The 14,993-nt window shown below is 41.6% G+C and overlaps 1 protein-coding gene across 16 annotated transcripts in view; it reads left to right on the forward strand.

The window, feature by feature from the left end:
- The window catches only part of GRIP1 (glutamate receptor interacting protein 1), a 713,137-nt gene that overhangs the window by 548,693 nt on the left and 149,451 nt on the right, over positions 1–14,993 (forward strand). For all 16 annotated transcript variants that reach the window (XM_040344055.1, XM_040344049.1, XM_040344050.1 and 13 more), the window contains exons 5-6: positions 3,100–3,183; positions 13,979–14,054. In XM_040344055.1, the coding sequence (XP_040199989.1) occupies positions 3,100–3,183; positions 13,979–14,054 (160 nt within the window). The remainder of the gene's footprint in view (positions 1–3,099; positions 3,184–13,978; positions 14,055–14,993) is intronic.

Raw genomic sequence — 14,993 nt, forward strand, 5'->3', positions numbered from 1 at the left:
ATAAGGTTACCTTTACTATATTCACTAAGAAACTCACAAAAAGATAGGTTTTAATATAAATCAGTATTAAATATATCGGATGTAATTTGATAATACCTGTAAAGTAAAAAAAAGAGCCTTGGGTGCAAATGCAATCTGAATAAAATGAAAGCTAGTATCAATGATCTTTTGTCTCTGTCTACGCCATATTAATTCACAAAAACGCACACATTTTAAGTTCAATAAAGATTTAAAGGTAGCTATAAAACCGTTTTCTGATATTTATAATTTTATTTGAACTGCTCATCTTGCTTCTTTTTTTCTTTTTTTTAGTCTTGTGACTGACACAGCACCAATCAGGGCTGGCCAGACACTGACTCACACTTTAGAGCAGGGGTCCTCAAACTACGGCCTGCCAGTGTGATTAACCCGGCCCACGGACTGCCCCTTTAATACCGCAGCAATCCCCCTCACCTCTGATACCTTTTCATCACACAAGATGAAAAACGCGACAGGTCCGTACAAAAGGCGGGTCTTTTCAGTTAAGCAGCGGGGCGGTGTCAGCAATCAAACGCCTGCCTTTCACTAGCAAAGTCCTGCCCTTTGTCCGGACCTGCCATGCTTCATGTCTTGTGTGATTGAGGTAGCAGAGAGGTGGAGTACTGGGATGTTATAGGAGGGGTGGCAGTGTAATATCGATGGGGGGATCTGTGATGGGGGGGGGGGACCGGTGATGGAGGGGGGAGATCTGTGATGGAGGGGGGAGATCTGTGATGGAGGGGGGAGATCTGTGATGGAGGGGGGAGATCTGTGATGGGGGGAGATCTGTGATGGAGGGGGGAGATCTGTGATGGAGGGGGGAGATCTGTGATGGAGGGGGGGGATCTGTGATGGAGGGGGGACATCTGTGATGGAGGGGGGACATCTGTGATGGAGGGGGGAGATCTGTGATGGAGGGGGAGATCTGTGATGGAGGGGGGAGATCTGTGATGGAGGGGGGGTGATCCGTGATGGAGGGGGGGGATCCATGATGAGAGGAGTTTGTGTTGGTTGGGCTTTGTGTTGGGGGGAGTCTGATGGGGGATCTGCTATTGGGGGTACCTGATATGGGGGCTTTTTGATGGGGGGAATCTGTGATGGAGAGGAGTCTGTGATGGGGGATCTGTTATGGGGGATCTGTTATGGGGGTCTGTGATGGGGGGGGGTCTGTTATTCTGGGCTTTGTGATGGAGAGTAGTTTGTGTTGGGGGGCTTTATGATGGGGAGGATCTGTTATGGGGGATTTTTGAAGGAGAGGAGTTTGTGGTGGGGGTCAGTTATTGGGGGCTTTGTGATGGGGGGTCAGTTATTGGGGGCTTTGTGATGGGGGGTCAGTTGAAGAGGGCCTAATATGGTGGGAAATCTGTGATGGAGAGGACTCTGTGATGAGGGTGGTCTGTGTTGGGGAGGGGTTTCGTGATGAGGGGAGTCTGTGAAATACTAATAAGTTGTTTTTTATTTTAAATATTGTATTGGTTTTTCCTGTTTTTTTGCACTTCCAATAAGATGTGTGCATAGGTAAATATTGTTTTAAACTATAGTCCGGCCCCCCCAACAGTATGAGGCACCGTGAATTGGCCCCCTGTTTAAAAAGTTTGAGGACCCCTGCTTTAGAGAGCGCATGCATCAGCAGGGTGATAGAAGACCCTCCCAATGATCCTTCCCTGTAAATGCCAAAGAACAGGAAAAGATTATGTGAAAATAGTGCTGAAGGAGTTGGAGGTTAAAAAAAAAGATACAGTGGCATGATATGATTCATGAATGAATTATAACAATTAACACTTCTCTGTTTAGTATCACTTTAGTGGTGCAGCATCCAAGGCTGTTCTCTTTTTTCCTCATTACTTGGTTCGTTACTAACCCGGAGCAAGCAATGGTATATCAGGGGTCTGATCACCCGATGTGCACATCCCTCATCTTGACAAGTGATTTTATAATTAATAAAGCAAAGATAAAGGTGACCGCTCCAAACCTTTTAACGCCTAAAAATATCAGCAATTCTATATTTCTATCTTGTCCAGTATTACTTTGTTTTACTTGAATGCTTGTTTTGACAGGCATGCCTTATTTTTCTGCTGAAATCCTTTTGCTAAAAATGTGTATGATCCAATGGCTTCTTGACTGATTGGTGATTATTTATGCAATTTTTGCCCATTAGAACAGTCAGTATCCTCTTAGGAAGCTGTCTCAGAGAAACACTAGGAGGAGAGAGGCAATGTCTTTACAGAGAGAACGTGGAATCCCCATTGGAAAATTTCCTCTCACCACCTATTTAATGGCAATTATAGCATTTTGATTTCCTATCATATTTTGTCCTCGTCATAATGGTTGTCAGGAAGAATAGAATAGGGGGAATTATTCCAGCAGGAAAACAAATGGTTATAGATGAATTTTAATGAGCATTTTCCTAATGAGCAATCAGAGCTGGTATAATGAGCAATACATATAGTTGTTCATCGAGCTTTTGGACTGGACTGCAATAGACTTCGCAAATTGCTAGTTGCTCTCCTTCCCCCAACTTAGTGTATCTAAACCCAAGAACCAAAAAAATATGCTTTCAGTCATTAGGGTGACAGTGTTCACTCCCTGTACTGTATATATATGCAGCAGCAGTATTGTCACCCTGGGGCAGGACAAGATAAAACCTGCCAATCTCTTCTTTTCCATAACATAGGAGGGAGGTGTACTGTAGTCATCAGAGATAGCTGGGAAATAATTTTCATTGTGCCACCCTACTTTGGCATTGTTTTTTCTTTGTTGGAGATGTTTGTAACAAATCTTCTATGAAAAACTCTTTGAAAAAACTACCTTATTAAAAAAAAAAGAGATGGCACAATGCACAAGCCGAGAGCACAATAAGTTATCTGCTCAAAAGATTTCTAGTAGAAAACTAAAAAAAATGTGTACGTCTGTAATTGATATACCATAAGACGTTCAATCATATTGTTAACAGATCAAATGTGAACAAATACAAGAAGTTCATTGGTAGCGTTTACATTTACAGTACTTCATTAAAAATGTTTATGCAAAACTAGATTTTGTATTCTGTGAATTTTTTTTAACACTTCTTTTTTTTTTCAGCTATACAAGGATCAGGGGTAATCTTTAGGACTGTGGAAGTGACACTACACAAAGAAGGCAACACCTTCGGATTTGTAATACGAGGTACAGTATGTCACAACTGTCTAATATTCTTCAAGCCAGAACAATGATAAGCTGAAGGAAAAATATTTTACTGTATATACATTTTAAAAGGGCTTTAAAATAACAGCAGCTAGAGTCAGATTTAGGGTTGCAACGATATCACTTTTATAAGACTGAGTTCAAGTACTTTTTTTTTGTGTTGCGTGACAGTGGCACTAATATGCAGCACTGATGAGGCGTGGACTGTGCCAGTATTTTTAAAAAATGTTTTACAATTTCATTTTTTACAATTTATAGATTTTTTTTTATATACTGTATTTATCGCCCTATTACGCGCTCCGGCGTATAGCGCGCACCCCTAATATAGCCCTGAAATTCCTGGATTTTTTTTTTTATACTAACAGTTTTGGTGTCTTGCAAGGGTCCGGTCTGGCGTCCTTCTGCGGCCATCGTGATGTCTGTGGTGTCCTCCCGCGCTGTCTCTGAGTCAAATCCCCGCTTCCCGCGCTGTGTTTGAACCACTCCACCGACATATACCGAGCGCAGTACACTCGGGTATAGTCGGGCAGGCTCGGCTCCTCTCACGTAAAGGACGTACAGGACGTGACCACGAGCCTGCCCAAATATACCCGAGTGTACTGCGCTCGGTATATGTCGGCGCAGTGGTTCAAACACGGCGTGGGTATCGGCGTATATCACGCACCCACGATTTTGCAGTATTTTTCTTCCTTTTCTGAATGCACAGAATCAGTGATCACTTACTCTGTCCATTCATAACTGAGCAGAGTAAATTGTGTTTATGATGTCTGTTTATGAATGACAGATCTGGGGGGGGGGACCCACAGAGGGTGACCCGGGGGAGGACCCGCGGAGCACAGAGGGGGGACCAGAACCGGACCCGCAGAGCACAGAGGAGGACCCGGAGGATGCAAAGAGAGGGAGAAGGACACCTGAAGCCAGAGGAGGACATGGGGACAGTCGGGGTAATCAGTGTGGGGGAAGTTACAAACACAGATTTTCCACCCTTCTATAGCCTTTCAATAAAGCAGCTGACAGCTGCGGGAGGGAGTGGGGGAGAAGCGGTTGTCAGCTGCTTTTATTGAAAGGCTATCCGGGGGTTAGGTGCTTGTAACTGCCCCCATTGCCACACCGATTCCCCCATTTAACTTCCCCTGGCCGCACCGATCACCTGTGAGGCTTCCTGGCCCCCCTGCTACACTGAAGATGCCTGGTCTGATACAACAGGTATCGGATCAAGCATTGGAGCATTTGCACGAGTACCAATACTCGTGCAAATTCTTGGTATCGGCACCGGTGCAACCCTGGTCAGATTGGATAGCTTGTGACTGGACAGTGAAAAAAGAAGCAGCATTGCTTTTTCATCTTACACTATACAGGGACTACTTGTATTCTAAAAATATACTTGGATAAATATGGCCAAAGCTCTGCACTCCTGTGACCCAGATTCAACCAATAGCAGACATCACAGCTGATCCAGTGTGTGCAAGGATGCCAACAATAATATTGGGATCCACCCAGATGCCTGACCACTCCCTTCCACAGTCCGCTGCTAGAGTGAGCGCAGGAGGTGTAGAGCATAAAGTGAAGACTGACAGTCCCTGCTATGTGCTAAGTTTTTTTTTTTTCTTTCATTTCTGCACTTTTCTTTTAATTTTGTAGTATTAAAAGAGCTACATTAATGTTTGTCCCTTTTATCTACCTAGAGCTGAGGTTTAACCACTTCCACCCGGAAGGATTTACACCCTTCCTGACCAGAGCTTTTTTATTTGCGACTCTATACTGCGTCGCTTTAGCTGTCAATTTCGCGGTCATGCGTTGTACGGTGTACCCAAACAAAATTGACATCCTTTTTTCCCCACAAAGCTTTATTTTGGTGGTATTTGATCACATCTGCGTTTTTGTTTTTTGCGCTATAAACAAAAAAAGCGAACATTTTGAAAAAAAAAGCTATATTTTTTACTTTTTGCTATAATAAATATCCCCCAAAAATATATAAAAAAAACTAAGTTCTTCCACAGTTTAGGCCTATATGTATTCTTCTACATATTTTTGTTAAAAAAAAATATCGTAATTTTTTTTTACCAGTAGTGGTGCAATCTGTGATTTTTATCAGGACTGCGACATTATGGCGGACACAACGGACACTTTTGACACTATTTTCGGACCATTGTCGTTTATACAGCGATCAGAGCTACAAATAGCCACTGATTACTGTATAAATGACACTGGCTGGGAAGCGGTTAAACACTAGGGGGCGATCAAGGGGTAAGTGTGTCCTAGGGAGTGATTCTAACTGGGGGGGGGGGTGGGCTCTTTACAACATGAGAGATCACTGCTCCCGATGACAGGGAGCAGTAGATCCCTGTCATGTTGCTAGACAGAACAGGGAAATGCCTCGTTTACATAGGCATCTCCTCGTTCTGCCCGGCGGACATAGAGTTTGCGTGACCCGCGGAAATTCAAAGGGACGTACAGGTACGCCCATTTGCCTGCCTGAGCCATTCTGCCGACGTATATGTGTGTGCGGCGTTTTTTCACCTTTATGTGCATCCTATGTATAAAGGTGAAAAAACTTCTGTCACTCTATTTCCCCACCGGAGACCTGCTCCTCCCCTCTGCCCATTGTCACAGCTCTTGATTCAATCAAATCCAATGACGCGGGCGCTGGGGGGCAGGGCCGAGTCCTACATGGTCTATGGACCCCGAATGCTGGACTTGGGAGCGCGCCTCAAGGTAACCTCCCCAAGGAAAGCGCTTCTCCTAGGGGGTTATAAGATAAAGGGAGGAGCTACCAGCATGAATTTAGGCCAATATGTTTTTGGTAAAAAAATCCCAGTAAGCGTATATTGATTGGTTTACAACAACATTAACAACATTATAGTGTCTACAAACTACGGGATGTATTCATGAAATTTTTATTTATTCTTTTTATACTAGTAATGTCGGTGATCAGTGACTTATAGTAGGATTGCGATATTGTGGCAGACAATTGGACACTAACTGACACTTTGCGGGTACCTGTGACACCAATACTGTAATCAGTGCTAAAAATATGCATGTACTAACGACACAGGCTCTGAAGGTGTTAAACATCTAGGGCGATCAAAGGGTTAACTGTGTTCACTGTGTGCTGCTTTCACTAAGTGCCCGTTCACACTACCGCGACTTGCAATCGGACTTGTGTCGCCCCAAGTCGCGCGACGTGAGGAATTACATTAAAGTGAATGAGAGCCATCTTAATGCACACTACTGACGTCGCTCCGACTTCAGAAAAGGTTCCTGTACTACTTTTAGGCGACTTGTACCAATTCATTTCAATGGAAGTCGCCTCCAAAGTCAGATCAGTGTCTTAACTGAAGCAACTTTACAGGGAGAGAAAATAGTTTTTATAGGCAAACCCCTCCCTCCCACAGAGCTGATTATTGTTTGATTGGCCACTGGCAAAGTTGCCTGTCCTGGAGGCGACTTGAAGTTGCCTCGCAAAGTCGTGCCGACTTTCATGTCGCTGTAGTGTGAACCGGCACTTAGGGAAAAGATGATTCTAGTCTCTGTTTCGCAGGGACACAGATCTGAGATGAGCCTTGTTTACCTAGGCATGTCTAAGTTCTCTTGTGTTTTACGAACGATCGCCAGGTGCCAGAGGACATTGAGTCCCCGGGACCTGTATATCAGCTTCTACTATGATAATTCACAGCAGTAGTGCCCCTACAAGTGAAAGTGCAGTATCTTGTATATTTACATGTTCTTGCATACAGCTGCCGCCCTGTAGCAGTAAAAGTGCTATAGGGCGGTCAGCAAGTGGTTATTGGCTTGTTTGGCTTTGCATTTCCTGTCTATACATATTGTATTCCATGCACAAAACGTACACAAACAGAGTAAGAGATGCCTTTTAATGTATGGAATATACCTGGATTCAAGGGCTCCTTGGGTACATAGAAAATCGTTTTGCTATCCTGTTGTGTATGGGCACTTGGTACCTGACTTATGGTTGAAACAACTTGATATTGTTAGGTTCATGACAGGTCTTTTTAAAACGTTTCCTGTGTTAAAAAATTAAGTTGGCTCATAAAAGCTTAGGGGCTGGATATAATCCATTACCTTTTGTAATTTCCACATATGTTTCCACGTTTTTCCTCGTTAGCTCCTCAAAGGTATTTTAACATGATGTTAAATTACATTTTGCTCAATTATTTGCCAACACTTGATGAAAGACTGAATATTCTTTGAATGTTCTAAGCTTGTTTTCTGTGCCCTGTTTTGCCGCCTTTCATCACATACTAGATTGTAAAATCCATACCCTTGAGGCTGTTGATGTAGACACTAAACTATTACATTATTTAAGGGATATTTATCAAGCTAGTTACCAACAAAATAAGGCACATATCTAATGCAAATCGGTTTACAGTTTACTCGCTTACTAAAATATTTGTGGTTTTGTGTGCATTTGTGACCCCCTGTGTCTGCAGTCATGAGCATCAAAGACCTGTGGCAGACTTGCACTGCTTTGATATTTTTTTGGTAAAGCTTACGTACACCCTAGATTTTAATTAAAGAAGTATCACTACAACTTAAAATTGTTTTTGAATCCCTTAGGGAACCAAGTCTGGCCACGTGGTTTTGATCCTTGCTGTGGTTGTGCAATAAAAGAACATCATTTTTTCAGTTAATGCTGGTTGTAGCTCCACCCAAGGCTGAAGCCAAAATTATGGGTGTTCCTGTAGGGAAGCACAACCAGCAGTGAAGCCAGCGCCCCTTCTCTGTGCATTGTGTTTTTTGTTCAGATTAAAGTGCCCATGCTCAGATAATTTAGAACAGGATTGTTCTGGGATACTTGATCATGGGCACATTACTCTGTGTCTCTGATCACAAAATCCAGACATACAAAACTACAATACATAAGAACGCATACAAGCAGTACAGTGCAGAATGACATCTGCTACCTCTATCTGTATGTTGCAACTTCACCTGGGTACTTCTCATTTCACCCTTTTATGTCTATTCAGCAAGCTTCACATATTTCCCCCCTACACTCTCCTGCTAGACTCTATGTGGTTGATTTACTAAGGCAAATCCACTGTGCACTGCAAGTGCACTTGGAAGTGCAGTCACTAGATCTGAAGGGAAGATCTGAAATGAGGGGAAGCTCCGCCTATTTCTATCCAATCATTTGCAAGCAAAAACCCTTTTTTTTTTTTTTTTTTTTTTGCATGTCCCCCTTAGATTTTCAGCGACTGCGCTTCCAAGTGCACTTGAAGTGCACAGTGGATTTTTTCTTCAGTAAAAAAAAAACATTTGTATGCTGACTTCTCACTTTCTACCTTCCCTCTGTCAGGGGTCTGTGTTGATCTCGCACACCACCTCTCCTGCTGTCTCGTCTAGGCTCTGTGTCTCCTTGTTGGCTTTGTTCTAATGCAGAGAGCACACCCTCGGCTCTGATGTCACTTCTTCTGCCATCTTCAGTGCTGGAACTTTTGTTTCCTCACAGCACAATTACTTTGTCACAGACAGAATTATAAGTCAATAAAAAACAAGGAGCCCTGTGCTGACGGGCTTTCTCTCCTTGTGCCATAGTGAATGACAACGCTGTCTCCAGAGCTACCCTGCTACCAAAGACCAGAGCTGTTATTTATTATTCAGTATATCCAGACTCCTTGCTAGAGTGTGGTCGAACAGCTGTGGGTCAGATTTTCTGACCACGCTGCTGAACCACAGCACAGATTTTGAGGGGACCAAGTGCAATGTATAGTGAGTCCCCTGGGGGAGTTAAAAGGCAATTATGGTTAAAGTGATACTACTACTTTAAATGTTTGCATATGGCAGTCTAGTGGCCACCAATGTGACCACACTTTGTTTTTCTTTTGGCCATAATTATTTAATTATTTGTGTCATGTCATGATTTTTACAGAAAACGTATGATTTATTCTATTAAATGATTCATAAAGTGATTTTGTCCTGACTTTTTTCGAATAGATAATAGAGGGAGCTCTTAGTGGCTTTAAGATAATCATGCATTATACTCATCTATCTACTCCCCAGCCTGACAAAGTTGACCTGTTAAAGCATGGTGTCCAACCTGTGTCTACAGGCTGCGTGTGGCCCAAGACCACTATGAATGTGACCCAACACAAAATCATAAACTAAAAATGTTGACGATTTTTTATTTATTTTTTTACTTTCAATGATTTTGTTTAAAAAGCATATATTACAGCCTAAGTGCAAATGGCGAATAAACAAGGCTTTGAAATGCCAAATATGGTTTGTTTTTTGTTTTTTTTGTAAAAATGCATTTACACTTAGCAGACACATGCAGCTGAAGAAAAAAATGCTTTTTCTCTTTACTGTACTTTTATTCTTTATTTTTAAGTTTTATTTTCCCAAAGAAAAATATCCCACTCTTCATAATCACATTTTATTCATATCCTCAGTTCTATACATGTGAGCAACAGTTTTCAAGGATGAAGCACACAAAGGGAAAACTTAGAACCAAAATATCTGATGAACACCTTGAGAATTTATTGAGAATTGCTGCTACATACATCAAAGCAGAAACTGATGCATTAGTATATCAAAACATTGGTGGTAGATACATTATCTCAGTGATTTTTAACTTGTTATCTGCCCGACTTTTTCTGCTCATCGGCTATCCTTATTGTTGGACCCCTTTCACACTGGGGCGTTTTTCAGGCGCTTTAGTGTGAAAGCACTCGGTCTTTCACATTGAGATTGCAGATTCAGCTTCTTTCAGGTGCTTTACAGGCACTTTTTTTAACGCTAAAGCGCATGAAAAACGCCCCAGTGTGAAAAGGGGTCTTAGTGTATTTTATGTGCAGCCCAAGACAATCCCTCTTCTTCCAATATGGCCCAGGTGTAGAGGAGAAATATTTGGACGGCTGCACACCCATGTGATGCAAATAAAGCTTATTTATTGATAAAAACATCAATAAAAACAGGCCCTACAAGCATGTTGGCAGGAGAAACAAAGGTAATGGGTTTCAAACGTTAATACCATACTGAACACAACCACCATACACACATATATATAAAATATCACTTGATCACGCAGGTGTAGATAATGAGGTGGTGAAGTCCAGTGACATCAATCTGCTGTTCCCATTTGAAAGTAACAAGCAAACCATTTATGGTAAACCCATTCCTCCACGAAATAAACAGAAAATCTGAAAAAAAAATAAAAAAAAATAATGATAATGAGAATATGCAGCATATGTTAAAGACAAAATATAAATAAAAAAGCAAGGGTCTGTACGCTCTGCAGAAAGCAAAACCATACACTCACCCTGCAAAATAATATATATTACACATATGTAGAGCCCTGCTCCTAAATGACTGGGCGCTATGTTCAATTTAGTGGGTGTCTGAGCCGATAATGTGGCTCAGACTGTATGATTTATATTAAATTAGCCTCTGTCCTGGCAGTGGCTGTGCCTGATGGCATTTTCCCACTGTTTCCTGTAGGTGGCGATACCTACACAGGTCGGTGTTGGAACACAGGCAAGCCAAAGATCATTCAGTATCTTTCCTCGGGAGTAGCCCAGTGGGAGTGGTGCCCCGCTGTGCATGCCCGGAAGGGATACTTAAAGGGCAGACGCCATATTTTGGGGTCCTTGGCCTTGTGGCCCTCCTGGCACAAGATATGTGTTGCATGATTTCCAGCCCCGGGACCACATTGGCCCGAGGCTGCATCTCTATCACTAGGCCCAGTTATGCTGACTGGGGCCTACAGGTCAAGAGGGGTCTCAAGCTGTCCATCTAAGAGAAGGAAGCTACACTTAATGGAGGAAACCATGGGAGGACCTGCCCTGGAGGTGACCAAGCGAAAGGCTTATGTCTCGGTATAGGCCTGGTGACCTTATTAAGGAGGGATCCACGACTCAAGTTGTCCTACAGTTCGCCGGTTTGGCTTAAAGGCTCTTTAAACTGTACGGCTGGAAGTTCGGGCATTACATCCTGTGGCAGAGGATTCCGGACTGTTAATTTGTTCTCAATCAGTTTGTGGCAGAGACTGTTATCGAGTTGGTTCGTACATCATTCCGGCTGCTAGGCCAGGTGAGAGGGGTCTATCCGGGTGAGCAATACCCACTCAAGAGGGAGTGGTGAATGACTTTGAAGTTTTAGGGGATTTTTCCCAGTGATCTGTACCGTGTACCTGAACCTTCCCCTTCAACCTTCTACCTTCTTCAAGTTTTGAGCAAAACAAATAAAACCTGACAGTTGGAGGTTTTACATCTTGTGTGGACATTGGAGTTCTTTGAGACTTTCTTCCCCTAGACAACCAATGTTGAGGTAATGTGCAGGCCCAAAACTAACCAGCAGCTCCTACGGGGGTAGTGCTACACATATAAAGATTTTGTTGTTCTTACAAACATAAATAAAAAACAAAATAAAGGTACCTACACACCACCAAAGCACATGATAATACAATGCCCCCTATGTGTCAATACAGCGAAAAAATGTATGCTAGTATATAGAACAAAAATCCCTATATTAAGAATATATACAATAACCTCTACATTGCCATTTTACAAAAAAAAAAAAAACACGAAAAGAGGAGGAAAGGCAAAAGTCATTGCAGGTTCATATATAGTATAAGAAAAAGAAAATAATGAAACATAAAATATCCTAATCATAAAGGAAGTCAAGTCCCACTCAAAATGTAAACTTCCTGGAATCCTTGTTTGGAGGGAAAATATCTAAAAGACTTCCCTTTTACAGAGAATTTTAAAGTTATCTCTACCTCTCCTAGGGGTGACAACTTTTTAAATTCCCTGTATTTGTAATATGGTGGTGTCACCTCCATGAAACTCATTAAAGTGTCTAGCAACACTAGTGCTTTCTCTGTCTTAGACATGATCATGTAAGCGATCCCGTAGCCTTCTAGTTGTGTGATCCACATACTTGATTGCACACATTTTACAAGTAATCAAATTAATCACGTTTTTAGTGTTGCAATTTATGAAGCTCTGGATTTAAAAAAAAATCTTCTGTAAATTGTTATTTTAAAATGATAATAAATCATCCAATGTTCCTACAGATTTGGAGCAGATGAACAACAGATCGTCTACCTGTTTTAAAAGTATCTAATAGACATGTGCATTCGTTTTCATCCGAATTTCGGGTATTTTCATTATCGTTTTAACAAACGAAAACTAATGCGTAGAATCCGAAAGATCCGACATAAAAAAAAATGCTTTATTTTCGTTTTCGTTGCTACAACAGTTCAATATAGATAGGAGATTCGACATGACGCTGACAATAGCAATCTGTGTCTATCGAACCTGTGGTCGAATGTGCCTAACCTTAACTCTATTAGTCCAAGATTATTCTACATAGAGAGGAAAGATTCGACATTATAGAGACAGTGTTGGGGTAGACCATTCGACATTAACGATGAAGATTCTACGAAGCAGCAAAAAACATACAAACGTTGAATCTGTCATTGAAGGCTTATGGTGTCTGTTGAAAGTTCTAAGGCCGCGTACACACGGTCGAACATGTCCGCTGAAACTGGTCCGCGGACCAGTTTCCACGGACATGTCCGACCGTGTGTACGGCCTAGCGGACAGGTTTCCAGCGGACAAAAGTTTCTTAGCAAGCTAAGAAACTTGTCCGCTGGAAACATGTCCGTCGGACATGGTCGATGGTTAGTACACCTAATCGGACATGTCCGCTGGTTATGACGTGTAACCAGCGTCCCGAAATCCCGCGCATGTGTCGAATTGATTCGACGCATGCGTGGAAGCATTGCACTTCCGTGTTTGAGAACATCGGTGTCTTCTACGTCACCGCGTTCTCTGTCCGTGGGGATTTTGGTCTGATGGTGTGTACACACATCAGACCAAAAGCTCCCAGGAGACATGTCCGATGAAAACGGTCCGTGGACCTTTTTCATCGGACATGTCTCCTCGTGTGTACGGGTCCTAAGAAGATTCGACAAGCAGCTAAACTGTACAACGCTACAATCGTACATTTCCGGTCAAATGCTCAGCCAATAGGCTATAGAAGAATTCAAATGTTGGTTGACTAGTAATGATAATTTATAAATATAATTATTACTAGTGTCATACAACATTAGAATTCTTCTATAGCTTGACGAATGCATTTTTTAACTAAACTAAATAAATAAAAACGAATTTCGGGAGTAACTAAATAAATTTTTCGGACGAAAACGAAATTCCAAAACAAAATATTTCAGTGTGCACATGTCTAGTATCTAATGCCCAAATCTATTGTGTGAGGTACGGGTTTAATTGACATTCCACATAGACATGAGTTAGATTTCTATAGAAAATATCTGCTACATTTTTGGAGTTTTGAACCAAACATGCACAATATGACAGCAGTACCAATATACATCATATAATACAGTAAGCAGATCTCATATCATTCTATACTGTTAAGGCCACCTGATTTGTCAGAGAGATGTTTTTGCTATAGCTTTCAATAGAAGTAGCTTTGTATATCATGCTTTATAGTTCTGTTTGTTTACGTTTTCTTTTTTTTTAAAGCTAACATTTTAAGATTGTTGTGTGATCTGTGCATCCTGCTTGTTTCTTTCTAGTGACCTTTACAGCTCTGTGTTTTGTTGCCAGCCAACCTGACAGTAATCTTTCATGTTCTCTAATTCTATTGCCATAGCTGAATGTTTAGTGGCCAAGAAAGACTGAATGTGATATTTGTGTCGAATAGTGAAGACTAATGTATTTGAGGTTATGAAGCCGCGAGCAGGATGCGTGTGCGTGCTCAGAGCAATAAGTGTATTCTCTTTCCTTTTTTCCAGGAGGTGCACATGAGGACAGGAATAAATCTCGTCCTGTTGTAATAACTTGCGTTAGACCTGGAGGACCAGCTGACAGGTACAATACATCTTTCTGCAGCAATACAGATGGATCTGGGTTATTCTGGCACACAAACAGATAAGCTATGCATCAAATGTTATAAGCAAATATAATGAATGTGCAAGTCCTTACTATGTATTAAAAGCAGCACTGCCAAAAAAGATCTGCAGAGGATGCTTATTCCTCATCCCCTGCATCCGTTATCTGCTATTACCATTGGTTTACACAATGACAGTGTATTCCCAGACACAATGCAATAAAGAAGACATATGACAACAATAGTTACTATTATTCAAAGATAGCAAGACAATACTAGAACGTTCTTGCTAACCAAGCTGATGAAATAAAAATAACAAACTTTCTGTCAAAACACACCGCCGTGTAGACATATATGGCTGTTTTCTGCTGCAGGATAATGGGTATGGTCTCAAAGCTATTTAGTATTCCAGCCAGCCTAAGCAGTCATTTAGATTTTACAGTGTTTTGCAGCATTTCCTGAAATGTTATAGCGCAACTTTTTTGTTCTGTTTTGATGCCTGAAATAAGTGGTAGCAGTTATAACACAATAATTTATAGAGGGTTCTGTGTGTAATGAGCAGAAATCTGTTCTGAAAGAGATTCTCCTGTCTGGTGGGAAAATATTGATCTGCGCTACTAGAAATGGAGTGCACGGATGAAAATTGTTTTATTTTTCAATCCTAATGCTGTTCCTTTTATCAGACCTAGATCCGGTAGGCCATCAACTTATGCTGTCCAAAACAAAAGCCGCCTGCTAGTGTCACCTCTTTACGTGGAAATTTTTCTAGGTTTTTTGGTACTAACCCAGCTTAGAACACTGTGACTGTATTCAGATAAGAGAAAAGCTGCCTCTTTGCCTCATATAGGTACATGCCTATTGCTTCTCGTGGTGAATCCATCAATGCTTGTTGTGTTTGAGATTTCTGAGGATCACTTTGG

Source organism: Rana temporaria, chromosome 3 (genome assembly GCF_905171775.1).
Source record: "Rana temporaria chromosome 3, aRanTem1.1, whole genome shotgun sequence".
Lineage (NCBI taxonomy): Eukaryota > Metazoa > Chordata > Amphibia > Anura > Ranidae > Rana > Rana temporaria.